Source organism: Nothoprocta perdicaria, unplaced genomic scaffold, assembly GCF_003342845.1.
Source record: "Nothoprocta perdicaria isolate Ctin4 unplaced genomic scaffold, notPer1 scaffold_1, whole genome shotgun sequence".
Taxonomy (NCBI): domain Eukaryota; kingdom Metazoa; phylum Chordata; class Aves; order Tinamiformes; family Tinamidae; genus Nothoprocta; species Nothoprocta perdicaria.
This window is the reverse complement of record NW_020454093.1, coordinates 3,060,516-3,073,258: the sequence shown is the minus strand read 5'-3', so window position 1 is coordinate 3,073,258 and position 12,743 is coordinate 3,060,516. Positions and strand designations below refer to the sequence as shown.

The following is a 12,743-nucleotide window of genomic DNA, read 5'->3' as shown; positions in this document are numbered from 1 at the left end:
GAGAAAAAAGGGGGAGAAAAAAGGGGGAGAAAAAAGGGGGAGAAAAAAAGGAGAAAAAAGGAGAAAAAAGGAGAAAAAAAGGAAAAAAAGGAAAAAAGGAAAGAGAAGACAGATTTCATTTGCTTACACTAGCATAACTTTTAATTTTGCACTCTTCTCAAAGAAACTCAAGCTTTGGATTAGCTGTGATGTTTAAAATAGTGCAGAGAGGCTGCCAATGACCGGCAGGAGGGAAACCACATCATTACCTTGCGTGCCAAGAGCAAGTCCCCCCAGAGGGTCAGCTAAGGCAGCCAGGGCACACGTTTCTCCTCCGTTGCTGCTATCACGAGGGCAACAGCAAAGGACAAGCCTCATGTAGACAGGGCGTTTGCACACACAGGGACCTGATGTCTGAATTCGGGGCCTGCTGCTTCAGGTGCTCCGTGCTCATGGGAACGGCCTCCGCACTCCATTCCCGCCGCCCTGCGGGGCTGTGAGGGAGGAGCAGGGCCCCAGACGCAGCCCCGGCCCGGGGCTCTCCCTGCGGCCGCTCTGCACCACGACCGACGCGGGCTGCGCCGGAGCCGCGCGCACGTCCCACGCAAGCAGCAGTCGTCGTGTATCCTCAAGCAAAACAAAGCACCGCACGCAAAGAGTTTCTCCAAATATTCTTAACACCTAAACAAGCTTCGGAAGAAGGATGCTCTCCCATTTAAAGCGCTAGTTTAGGATTTGATAAACCTGAAGGTCCTGCTTAATCACACGTTTGTTATGTTTTAGACTTGTTGCTACTCTTGGAACACCTCAGAGCTCCTTGATAAATGAAGTTAGCATTTCATGACTACAAAAGAGCACTACAAGGAACACTGCATTAGAAAGGTCATTAGCTACTGAAATTACTACAGGAATGGAAACCAGGGGTTCCTCAAATAAAGAGGGCCTATGCATCATTGTCACAAACAAATCACCGACTCAAACAAATGGCAGGGCAAGCCAAGAACAGCATGGGCACCTCAACTCTACAAAGACTCTGAGGAACAGAGGTACTAGAATGAAAGAAATAAAAAAATGGAAGAAAATAGTTCCCTAAAAATTTCACACTTTTAGCACACTACATATGTCTTTGTTATTACATAAGATATCATTGCAAAATAAGTTTTCTTTTTACAAATAAAACAGAGCAAATATGCTTCCCTCTAATATGCCTCCTTTAATGCACATAACCAAAGAACAAAACAGTCTGAAGTTAAAACAAAAAGGGGGTCTCGGGGGGCACAGACCTGCTCCAGATGCAGAGGGCTTGGTGCTGCCTTCCGCCCTCCTGAGGCGAGAGCCAAGCTCAGCCCGCAGCCATGCAGAGAGAGGGAACCTCATGGCACTGCCACAGCTCGTGGGAATACCTGGATGCATCAGGACTAGCGGGTGAATACGACAGCACTCTGACCTGCTTGGGGACCACTCTCCACCAAAGCAGCTGTAGTAGTGTGGGAAACAAACCCCAACCCCAAACACGAGCAGAAGCATCCGAACACCTAGGGCAGTTGGTTTTAATGAGACCCATGGGGTTTATTAAGAGAAATTAAGAGGTTTTTCTATCAAGCATTTTTAGCTGACTCCAATAAGAGAGCCAGCTGCAGGCAGAACAATTTGGTGTCTTGCGAAAAGGCATTTTGAGAACTAGCAAGCAATGTACAGGAGAGGGTTATTTACATCATATGGACGGAAACGCCACGTGGAAGTTTTCTTTTCCAGCACATCTTGATCCTCAAAACTTAGGGCCCACATTCCTGCCTCTTCTCAGGGAACCAACATCTAAATATTCCTCTGGAGAGCCAGAAGTGACATGCAACCTCCCACTCCTCCTTGGAAGAAGGGACCCTCCGATGCCTACAGGGAAATGCTGTGGATATCCTCTTCGATTCAGCATCTCTCTTTCTCTCCACTCTTCCCAAGGGAAACATTTAGGAGGCTCTCAATAAAGAATCCTCCGCAGACTCCTCCGAGATCTCTCTCCTCCTCCTCCCTGCTCCCACGGTCTGCTTGCCCCATGGCAGCAGGATTTCTCTGCCAGTGTCAAAGTTCAACACTGATGATCACTAACATTTCTTAAAAAGTCACTTACCATTAAATAAGGAGGGACTTTTCTATGAGAGAGATCTGCTTTTCCACACCAGCAGTTGTTTCAACAGGAGGAACAACTGCCATACTTTAAATTTTTCATACCCTCAAAGTGCTTTGTGAAATGCTTTGCTTTTTATCTTTCAAAAACCCTTTTTCTCATAACCTTTTTTTTTTCCTATCTACTGTGATACCAGTAGCTGCCTAAAGACAATATGGTCCATTGCACACACTGTTGTTATTACACTGCAAAACTAAAAGACTCAGTTTGCTGTTATCCTTACATAAAAAAGAAGATAAATGTAACTTCACTTTTATGACTTAAAAACACAAATATAATTGAAGAGGCAGAAAGCTATTTAAATTCAAGTTCTACTCACTGAAGCAATATAGCATTAGTCCTGAAAGAAGGAACAATACATATAATATTAGTGTATTTATTTATCAGTTTCTCCACGGGTAGTCAGTCCTGATAATATGACTGTCTTAGAAAGAGTAATTTTCAATGTGGTTACCTGTATTTTCCTGTCAAGGGGCCGGAAACAGGCTCCTCAAATTAACTGAAAAACATGTGCTTTAAATATTTAATTTTCTGATTCGTTACCATTTTTTTTTAAACCATGGCATTTATGTGCGTTGTAACTAAATTTTAACCATATTGCTGGCACTAAAATTGCATATGGGGAAAAGTGTATCAAAATAATGTATTTTTGAGATTAAGTAATTTCATAAGTATTTTAATTACATTTCACAAAGATCATGTCATCTGGGCAAGACCTTAACCTTTCTGAAGATATTTGCTTTTACGGAACAAAAAATAAACAGTGGTCAGTCACTTCACCAGACAGATTTGCAAAGAAATTCACTGCTGAAAGTGCAACAGTTTGAACGAACAGTCCTGAGTGAACGCTCCAGCTTTGTAATAGTTGCTCACAAATACCAAGTTAAAAAAGTATCTTGCTTATATAGTCTTTAAGAATATTAATAAATGCATTATAAACACAGAGCTGCAGATATTCGCAGGTCATTTACACAAAACACACATTTGTCATACAGATATTCTTGGAATTATGAGGGGTGGGAAATCCAGTTGTTAGAGACTAAAAGAATGCCTCAAAACAGTATGAAAAGCATCCTAATTCTGGATTAAATGTGGTAGATCTCTCTTGAACACACATAAAGCTACGCTTTGGCAGAGCCTGAAAGGAAGAAAATATTCTACCTTTTGAACATTTTCATTGAAAGATTGCTCTGACAGACTGACTATAAAAGACTTGGGACTAATGCCTGTGTTATTGCTGTGGAAATCAGCATGTCACAGTTTGATGCTGACATTTGTCATTACATCGTGTTCTGCAGCTGCACTATCCACTTTCAAAGAGACTGGAACACTGAGAAATACCTGAACGTATTCAAATGCAAATATTTGTCATGCTCCTTCACAGCCTTCCCAAGAGATGCTTTCTCTATCCTTTCTTAGCAATGAACATTCATTACATTTTAGATGCACTTAGCACCGTTCTGTTCTGATACACACCTTCACTAGTGCAAAACTTAACATTTTATCTGGGAACATGGACCCTACATTCATCTAAGTGCACTAACACACCCCGAGTACACTTTTCCATCTAATGAGTGCCTAGTTTATAGGATGTTTAGCACTATTAGTCCCCAAATGCACAGCTTTGTATCGTGATCTTATTAACTGGAATAAATAAAATGTAGGAAAATCCAGTCTGCCCATGTGATAACTGAATTCTGCTCAGTACTAACAGCACTTCCCAGTATTATGATATCCCCAAATTCATACATATTTCATGAGAGTACAACTGGCTCTAACATTAGGGTTATAATCAAAATACTAAGCAAAACTGGCCTCAAGTTTGATCCTTCAAGAGAATCGCTTGTAATCTCTCTCTACTCTAACAACTTCTTTCTTTTTTCTTGCAATCTAACTCACAGTGTTATCCACTTATCTAGCTCCTTATCTGTCTCACAGTTACAATATTAATCTCCACCTTTTTCACATTACATAAGAATTTCCTGCGAGACACAGAATCAAATGTTTCACTTGCAACTAGACAGATTAAGCCCATTGCATTGCCCTGGTCTAACTGGTCAGTTATCAGTTAGACCGGTACAGCCACCTGCGATAAAACCACGCTGAATTTTACCCATTACTGCCATGTCCTTGATTATTCTTTCCTCTAAAACTTGCTTTTAAGACCTCACATGTGACTGACATCACATGATCAGGCCTCACTAATCCCCTTTGCCCCTTTTGTCATTAAAGATACTGCACCTAATACAAACAAAGGTACTTTCTCCAGCCAGAGGTTCTTGCTGCTAGGATGGCAAACTGAACAAAAACCACTTGCTGATGGGTTAGCAATTCTATGTTCTTTCAAGCCTCCAGGGTACAGATGATTTACACTCCTCCCTCTATCCCCATTTAATCACAATAAGCAGTTAATAGTTTTGTTTGTGGCCTTTCACTACCCTTTTTGGTCCCCATTCAACAGCCTCTATAGACAACCCTTATAGACATCAAAATTCACATACTCCCGCTATTACCATTCTAATTGAAAACCAGGGCAGAACAGCCCAGGAAAGACAACCACGCTTTAATAACAACAATAATAATAACAAAGCTTCAATCCTCATGCTCACATCCCAATTAAAGAGCCCAGTAAATTAAATTTTACCAATGCACATTCTGACTTCTATTAACAACAGCTTCCAAGTTTACCTATTTTATCCAATCACTGCAAGTTTCACAGAAAAGTATCCATTTGATTAAGAAACTTTAATCCACTCAGTTTTGATGCAAAATAAACCTTCTGCTTTAAGAAAGTGGAAAGTATGGTAATTTTGAAATTTATAGGGTGAAAAGCACAACTGTAAACCGTGGGAAACTAGGGAGTAAGTGCTGCCTCTTCACAGACTGTATTTTTGAAAAGCGGAAAATGAGAGTATTGAAGAAGAGAGAATAATTATCATAAAGGGAAAATAGTTTTAAACTTACTTCAGAGAAGTGAATCAGAGTACTGAAAACATCATCCCCACACATGCCTGCACTACACTGCCACATTCAAAAGTCTATGGTCTCAGACAACCAGAGAATGGGTTTTGGTTTCATTCATTCTGCTTTTGAATGAGCTGTTAATCCAAAAGAAAGCGACTCTCAGGGCAGAAGCCTGATGTTGTAGAACTTACATAAAGAGGTACTTCAGTGCAGCTCAGCTCCATTGTCACGGCATCTAGAAACAGAATAAACGACAGGAGTTATTACACACTGAATCAAGAGATATTAATATTACTATATCCTGTTCAAGTCTGTAAACTAAGCCAACATCTTCCAGGATAAAGGAAATAAAGGATACCCAACTTATCATATGTCCAGTTGGCCAAAATGTCCCTGGAATGAGGAAATGCTGGTATAATGACGCCTGTATAATGCTGGAGGAGGGGTGGCTGGTTTTAGTTAACATGCTGTGTGCTTTTCACACAATAGACACAGTAAACAAAACAAGTCAGCAGACAGAGGAGCCCCAGCCACGGGGACGCAGTTGTGGCAGATCCATGTGCTGTGAACTGTATGTATCTTATCCTTGCCTTATCTGTGAGGCAAAGGAAAGAATTTTAGATTTGACCTAGAGATGTAGCTGTAGCAACCTGGTACTCCACATCATCACATCAGGCATCTGGTTTCGGTATTTTAGTGACTTCACAAGAGATACCCTCAAGGCAAGTTGCTTTAGACACCTAAACAGCAAACTACTGATTGAAAAAATCAGTGGAATTACAATAACAACATTTATCATAACAGCACTGGTTTCTAATATTGTATTTCAAGCTCGCTACATCCTCAGAATTCACACCCTAATTACACCATGCCTGACTCATGAGAGCGCACACCAGAAACAACTTCCCATCCTCAGCAATGCAGCAAGCTGGGTTCAAAGACTACACACAGATCCCCTTCACTTACTGAGACGGGCTGCAGCGTAGAGGCTGTCTCAGCTCAGATGCAGCTTTGTTTTTACAGTTGAAAAGTGTCCAAGAACAATACGGCTGTGCGGTGCATGGCTTGTTAATGCAGAGGTAGCGCCTGCCTGTGAGCCAGAGAGGATTTGAAATGTTCCCTTTCCTACAAACCGGGAAAAATCAAATGCACGGCTTCCATCAAAAACAAAACCCAAGACCCCAACACACATTCCTGTTACAGCACCGAGTTTCTTAATAAGTGTCTTGTGGTGCCCATCAACTCATCAACATTCACAAGTGGCAACATTCTTGTGGTTTGACTTCAGTACAATTTTGACACACACACACACCCCCAAAAAAAAACAGTTACAAAATCACTGGCCACAAACATACAGCCAAAACCAATATTTCATATTGTAAGAAGAGAGTATAAAGCACTAATCCCGCCAGTCTAGTTAGCAGCCGGACTCAGACAGAGGGGTTTTTTATTTTCAGTGCACGGAGGACGAACCCTGTGGCCGAGTCCAAGGTGTCTCGCTGTGACAGGCAGAGACAAAGCTCGGTAGTTGTTCAGCAACAGAAACCCACAAATAACCTTGAGGGCGGCAGCATCTGCAGCTCCCTCTTGTTTGTGCAGAAGGAAACATGGACACAAGGGAAACTGAAAGGCTGGAACATTAATTCCACAAGGAAAATTGCAAGGTGGACCTTATCCAGAAGCATCCCGTTACAGAACAGATGAAGCACATTAACTCCTACCCTCGACCTGCCACCAGCTCATAAGACACATGTAATCTGCGTGTGTCACCATACACAGGTTACATACATAAAGGGCATGGACATCATTTGATGGTAGGTTGAAATGAGAGCCACAACACAATTGCTCCTCTACTGCTACATGCCAGACAGATGTTTTACACTATTGCCCTATTCAGCCCTTAGAAAACCCTTCTCTCTTCCCACCAAAGAAAGGATGAAGAAGGTGGGCATCCCTCTGGTCTTCCTATTCTACAGCAAGTGCACATAAAGAAAACAGAACACAGCCCTTCCTCTGAGGGCTATCATTGTACAATAAAATCTTCTATATTGGACAATCCAAACAAAATTCTTTAGAGATATAATGCCACGCTGATTTCAGCTCCGTCACCCAGGCTGCACTGTGGCTCCTCTGTGGAGTTCTCTCCATTCTGAAATATTGAACACCTAGCTCAGTGTTGATCCTGAACAAAGAAATAAAATGAGCACTTGGGTCCTCTGAAGTGACCAATGTTTTTTCATGCAGCACTCAGAAGACATTAGATGCTGAACCCCAACTATTCCCATTTTGAAATACGCTCACGTGTTTTCTTCATGAAAACGCACTCCTCTGACACCCTCCTTATAATGCTATTTCCTGGATGCAAACGGGTAACCAACCGATCCTCCTTTGCTTCCTGCAGAAGGATGCATGAACGGCAACACAGCGCCCACAGCAAACTCTTCTGCTCTTCTGTCACTCTCAAAGTGCCAGTGGTTTAGGAAAGGTTTGACGGGACCAGTTCCCTCTGCCCTCCACCCAGGACTTGCTGCTGGCAGCGACTGGGAGGGGCAAGAGGAAGAAAAGGAAACACATCAAGAGGAAATACTCCATGGGGCCACCAAGCAGCTGCTCTGCAATCTCTGCTTCAGACTAAGGGACTGAGCGAGGTGTCATGCCTGCGGCTCAGGCACTCACTTCTCCGTATGGGAGAACTGTGGGATTCGCAGAGCAGCCCATTTCCAGGCTCCGATGGATGCAAGGCAGGCCAGTGCTCTGAGGCACTAAGGCTCTGAGCAGGTCCCTGCACCTTGGGCTCCGGGGGCAGGTCGCTGGCGTCGTGGATTCACCTCGTTTCACAGAGCAGAACTTGATCCGTTCCTCCGACAGCTGCGCCTGGGCACAGAGACCGGCACGGCTGGCACCGTGTGTGACACGCACACAGGGCTCATCTCAGGCACTGCCTGCACAGTTTCAGCAGAAGCACCATTCATCTATATACAGGGAAAAAAAAAATCCTGTTCGGCTTCCAGTTTGATTCAATTTAGCAGGAAACATACTGGAAACATTTGCTCTGATGTGCGGTAAAACTGGAGACACTCGTGGCTTGGGTTTCAGGCAAGCAGAGGTAAATATACAACAAAGAATACACAACCTTAAGAGCAATAAAATTCATCCAACAACTTTAAAAATCTCGAGTCTCCCATTTGACCCTGTGTCAAATGCTGTTGCTGGTCTCCTGTCCAGCTCAAGTTTATCGACATAAAAACCCACATGTGTAGCTGTATTTTATCAAAAGATGCAATGTAACTGAATAATCCCTCCAAAACCTCTCTCCTCTTCTTCCAGTATTTTATTTATTGACTGCCAACTGTGCCGTTTTCTTTTCACCTTACAGATCTTGGCATTTTTAGAATGGTTTCCCCACGTATCAAGACATGTAAATGTTAGAAAGATCAGAAGAAATAAACTGACTACTGGAAAATAACAGCATTACAGACTGACCTAACTGCATTTTAATGGAAAATTTGTCAGCTATCAAACTTCTTCACTCTGCACACAATGAAGAAATTAGATAAGGGAACATGTTATGTAAGTCTCAGCATAAAGGCATTTCTACCAGTTGACAAGGTGACCTTTCAGCAACCGAAATACTCTCCCTCCAAGACCACTGTGACTGCTATTTAGCTGCCCTGGAACCTACTGTGCATCATCAGTATTTTCCATAGACACTAAAAAGGGTATTGCTGGATGCTACAAAAACCTGTCTTCCTACTTAGAATTTGCCTTTCTCTGTTTTACGTAAATAAAGAGTGTAACTGTGGGAGAAAAGGGCAGAGCACATGGCAAGGAGACTCGGGCTTTGACCCTGCTCTGTTCACTGCATCTTGTTCTTTTATATATAAAGTCTCATAGCACAAGCACGTTAAGATAGCCTTCACCTAGCTCCCTTCTGTTCGATGGCTGGGTTACACACCACTGTTATCACAGCTATTGTGTGACAAACAAGAGAGCAACGTGCTTTAGCAGCCCACATGAGAGCACCTCGGATAGATGTGAGTTATAAGACATTGTGCTGGTTTTATACTTCTCTTTATACCCTTCACAAAACAAGATTCCAGCACAGTACTCATCAACTCATTCTAGCAAGTTTCCATCAACAATGTTCAGTCTGCTGTACTTCAACAAACACGGCAACCAAACCAAAATGTATTTTTGGATTTACAGATTCCATCAAAGTTGCATATGCTATCAAAAGGTTCAGTCACGGCTTCTAAAGCAACAGGAGCCATGCTGTATAGAGATCGGGTCTAATTTGGTTAAAATATATATATATATATTTGTTTATTTATATATTATGTGCAGATCTTTGCTCTGGATCCAATCAGTAGACCTTAAGGGAATTAATAAAAAAAGTAGAAAGCTGAAAATAAATGCCTGGTAAATGCTACTTTCCAAAATACAAAGACTTGCAACTTTATAGCCAAGTTTTTAGACAAGACCTTACATTTTTATTCTTAGTTCTCATAAAAATCCATAGCATGCAGGAGTAAATAAAGCAAGACTCTCAGTTATTAACTTGCAAGAACATACATATGCTTGCTCCTAACAGTATCCAAAGCGAGAGGTAAAATAAAGCATTATCTATTAAATATATAATGAAGCAGCTTGCGTTAGTCTTGATGACCTCACCACACATTAGTTGTTCTCGTAACAGGTGAACAAGGGAAATGCAGCCAAATACCTTTTAATACAGCCTTCATTCCAACAATCTGAGACATAAAGAAGCTTAAAACTCCTTCCAAAAATGTCAGTCCACTCACGGCTATCGTATTTCTCAAGTTTGTTAAAAAGTCTGTTAAAGCCACAGTCATTTTGTGCTCCTCTGCAGAGAAAATAAAGAGTCTCCAAAAATGGTTACATTTTTTTAAAAAATTAAAAATAGATCTGGGGCTTAATCTACTAAAACAACTCTAGAAAAAAATGACTTGGAAAAAAAGGCTGTTTCCTAAGTTGGCAAAACAGATTCTTCATGCATTCCTGTATTAACATTCCTGAAGAAGCATTTTTATTTCTAATAAAAATAAAATGGAGCTCCAGATTTTCAAAAACTCTGAAATGTAAAACTTAATGTTACGTTACTAAAAGACAAAAAGAAAACTAGAACACGTCTAAAATCCCTAAAACAAACTTAAGTTTGATACCATCACCAGACTTCTGTCTTGCCTCCAATATTCCTTCAATGCCAGTTTTGAGGGGTTTTGACTTTTTTTTCAATTTGAATTTTTGTAATAGTTTTTAGAAACTATCACTTCATATTTTATATACAGTGAAGCCAGAGCAAAACCTGTGCACCCCTTTTCCCAGCTTCCCTTTCTTTTCCATTCCTCACAAGCACTGCACAGCATCCACATCCTTCTCACCCGCAAGAAAGAGCACGTACTTGAACGTTTACCTGAAAGAGCAGCAAAGAGGTGGATCCAGAGATTTTTGATTTAGTATATGCATTTAAATATATGCTCTGACATGATCAGTGACCCTTTGTCACCCCTCAGTCTTGCCCATCAATGGAAGTGCTATAACCAATAGGCTGCGGGGATGCACTGTCCATCTAACAACACTGCTGTGAATTGCTGTCCATCTTCACACACAGCTTTCTTCAAAACAGAGGGAAAGGGGAAAGGGATTATCATCTGGAAATTTTACCCGTTTTCTCAAATTCGTGAATTATCAGGATATTCTGCTTGCGTACAAAAAAAGGCTCTTTCCTCCTCCCCAGTGCGCAAGTGAAAGACTTAAGCCCAAACAAGGAGATAGAATAAGCTGCAGTCCTCTTCCAACATCAACTGCCCACAAAGCAACCCCACAATTTCAGTGTTTCAGCCTTACAAGATTCAACCCTAGAACACAGCAGCACTCCAAAAGTGGCAGCAAGCTGCCAAGGCACAGCTCCATGTTGACCGAGCACTCCCGATTTTCACACCAAATTTATTCTGCATAACACATACATTCTCTCCCGTTGCCACCTCTGTTAATTCAGCCTTAAATCCTAGCAACAAAGTGGTTTTCCTATTTAGTTGACTAGTAGTTAGTATGTAAGTGACTCTGCAAGTAAAATTTGGTCACATAATTATGTATTAAGGTGCAAGGCGTAACGAACTCTACTACCATTAGGACTAATGAATAAGCTTTTGATACCAACGTCACTAGATACAATTCTCCTATTCACAGGAGCAGCATTCACTAAGAAAGACTATTCCACCTCAGAGCCCTCCTCTGCCCAGGAAGGTAGATTACTGGGACTGTGTGTTGACAGTTTCCAGTATCTTGAGATATCTTAAGACTTACTTGTAGGAGGCACGGAAAAACCATCCATCTACCTGCCCGGAGCCGACAGCATCCCACCCTCTATAAAGCAGGAACCAAGACACACAGATGTCGACCGACTGGCATGAGCTCGAGCAGAGATCTGGTAGCAAAGCTGAAAACTGGATCTTCTGAGTCACTACCTTAGTCATAGCTCACCCCTTCCTATATCCTGGTACAAATTCTCGCTGAATGTGTTATTCAGAATAAAGGAACATGGAGGCATTTTGCCCTCCCTATCCTTGTGAAACAGCCCCCAAAAGACCTATGCTCAGGGGAGACGACAGGAACTTGCTCCTGAATAACAGCAGCAATTTCAAATGGAGAAAACCAGATGACTGCTACTGTGTTACATGACGTTAACAAAGTACTGGCAGAAGTGCCCAATTTACGAATTGCCTCAGAGGCCAGATAAATTTCAAGACAGATTAAGATAAGTCTATGTGAACACTTTAATTATTGCATTTAATATTTTAAGTATTAAAACCTGCCCTGGAAAACAAAACCAAAAAACTTCAGTGTTCAGTCTTTCCACAACATTTTGACGTGTTGCCTTTTTATACTGAATCCTCAAAACAGAGTTTCTTTTCTTACCTATACGGAAAAATTCCACTCACTCAAATGATTCCCAAAATCCTATTCCTTCAAAGAGAGACTGAATTATCCCAATAAAAGAAAAAGAAAGAAACTTAAGTCACCCGTTAGGCTACTCAACACATTCATGCATTTTCATAATGACTTACAAGAAGAGCCACTTACTTTTTTTGTGCAATACCAAAACCAGAGCCGGGAATAAGTCAATAAAAAATATGAAGCCTTTTACATCTTTTTTTTTTTTTTTCCTGTAAGAATTAAAAAACAAGTCCACGGCCTGCCTGCAAAGCCAGGCAGTTCCAGCTTTGCAGCCGCGGGGTCAATGCAAGGCAGGAGCGCGAAGCCCCGCGCGCCGGCCCCGCTCTCGAGAGCGGCTCCGTGCGCGGCTGTCGCGGCTGCCTTCGGTGGCACCAGTTCGAGTCCCGGTTCGCACGGCCCAGAAAGGCGGGCGCGACGGCCGATATTGAGCCCCCCCCCCACCACCACCACCACCACGGGGGCGCAAGGTTAAGCGGGGGGAGCAAAAAGCCAGCGTGGCTCGGGACGGGAGGCAAGCGGGAAGCAGCGCGGCCGCGAAGCCCGGTCCCCCACGCGAGGAGCCCCCCGCCCCGTGCCCGCACCCGCACGTACCGGCGCCGCGGGCAGCAGGTGCCGCCCCGGGAGCGGCGGCCGGCGCTAC

At 42.5% G+C, this 12,743-nt stretch overlaps 1 protein-coding gene across 2 annotated transcripts in view; it reads right to left on the bottom strand.

Moving 5' to 3' along the window:
- Positions 1 to 12,270, bottom strand: part of ARHGEF28 (Rho guanine nucleotide exchange factor 28) — a 119,271-nt gene extending 107,001 nt beyond the window's left edge. The window contains exons 1-2 of one of the 2 annotated variants that reach the window (XM_026036331.1): positions 12,230 to 12,270; positions 5,317 to 5,360 (exon numbers count right to left, since the gene is read on the bottom strand). In XM_026036331.1, coding sequence (XP_025892116.1) covers positions 5,317 to 5,349 — 33 coding nt within the window. In that variant the 5' untranslated portion in view covers positions 5,350 to 5,360; positions 12,230 to 12,270. Of the gene's footprint in view, positions 1 to 5,316; positions 5,361 to 6,091; positions 6,111 to 12,229 lie in introns of those variants that run through there. The other variant, XM_026036323.1, reaches the window with a different exon arrangement.
- Between the last annotated feature and the right edge of the window lie 473 nt (positions 12,271 to 12,743).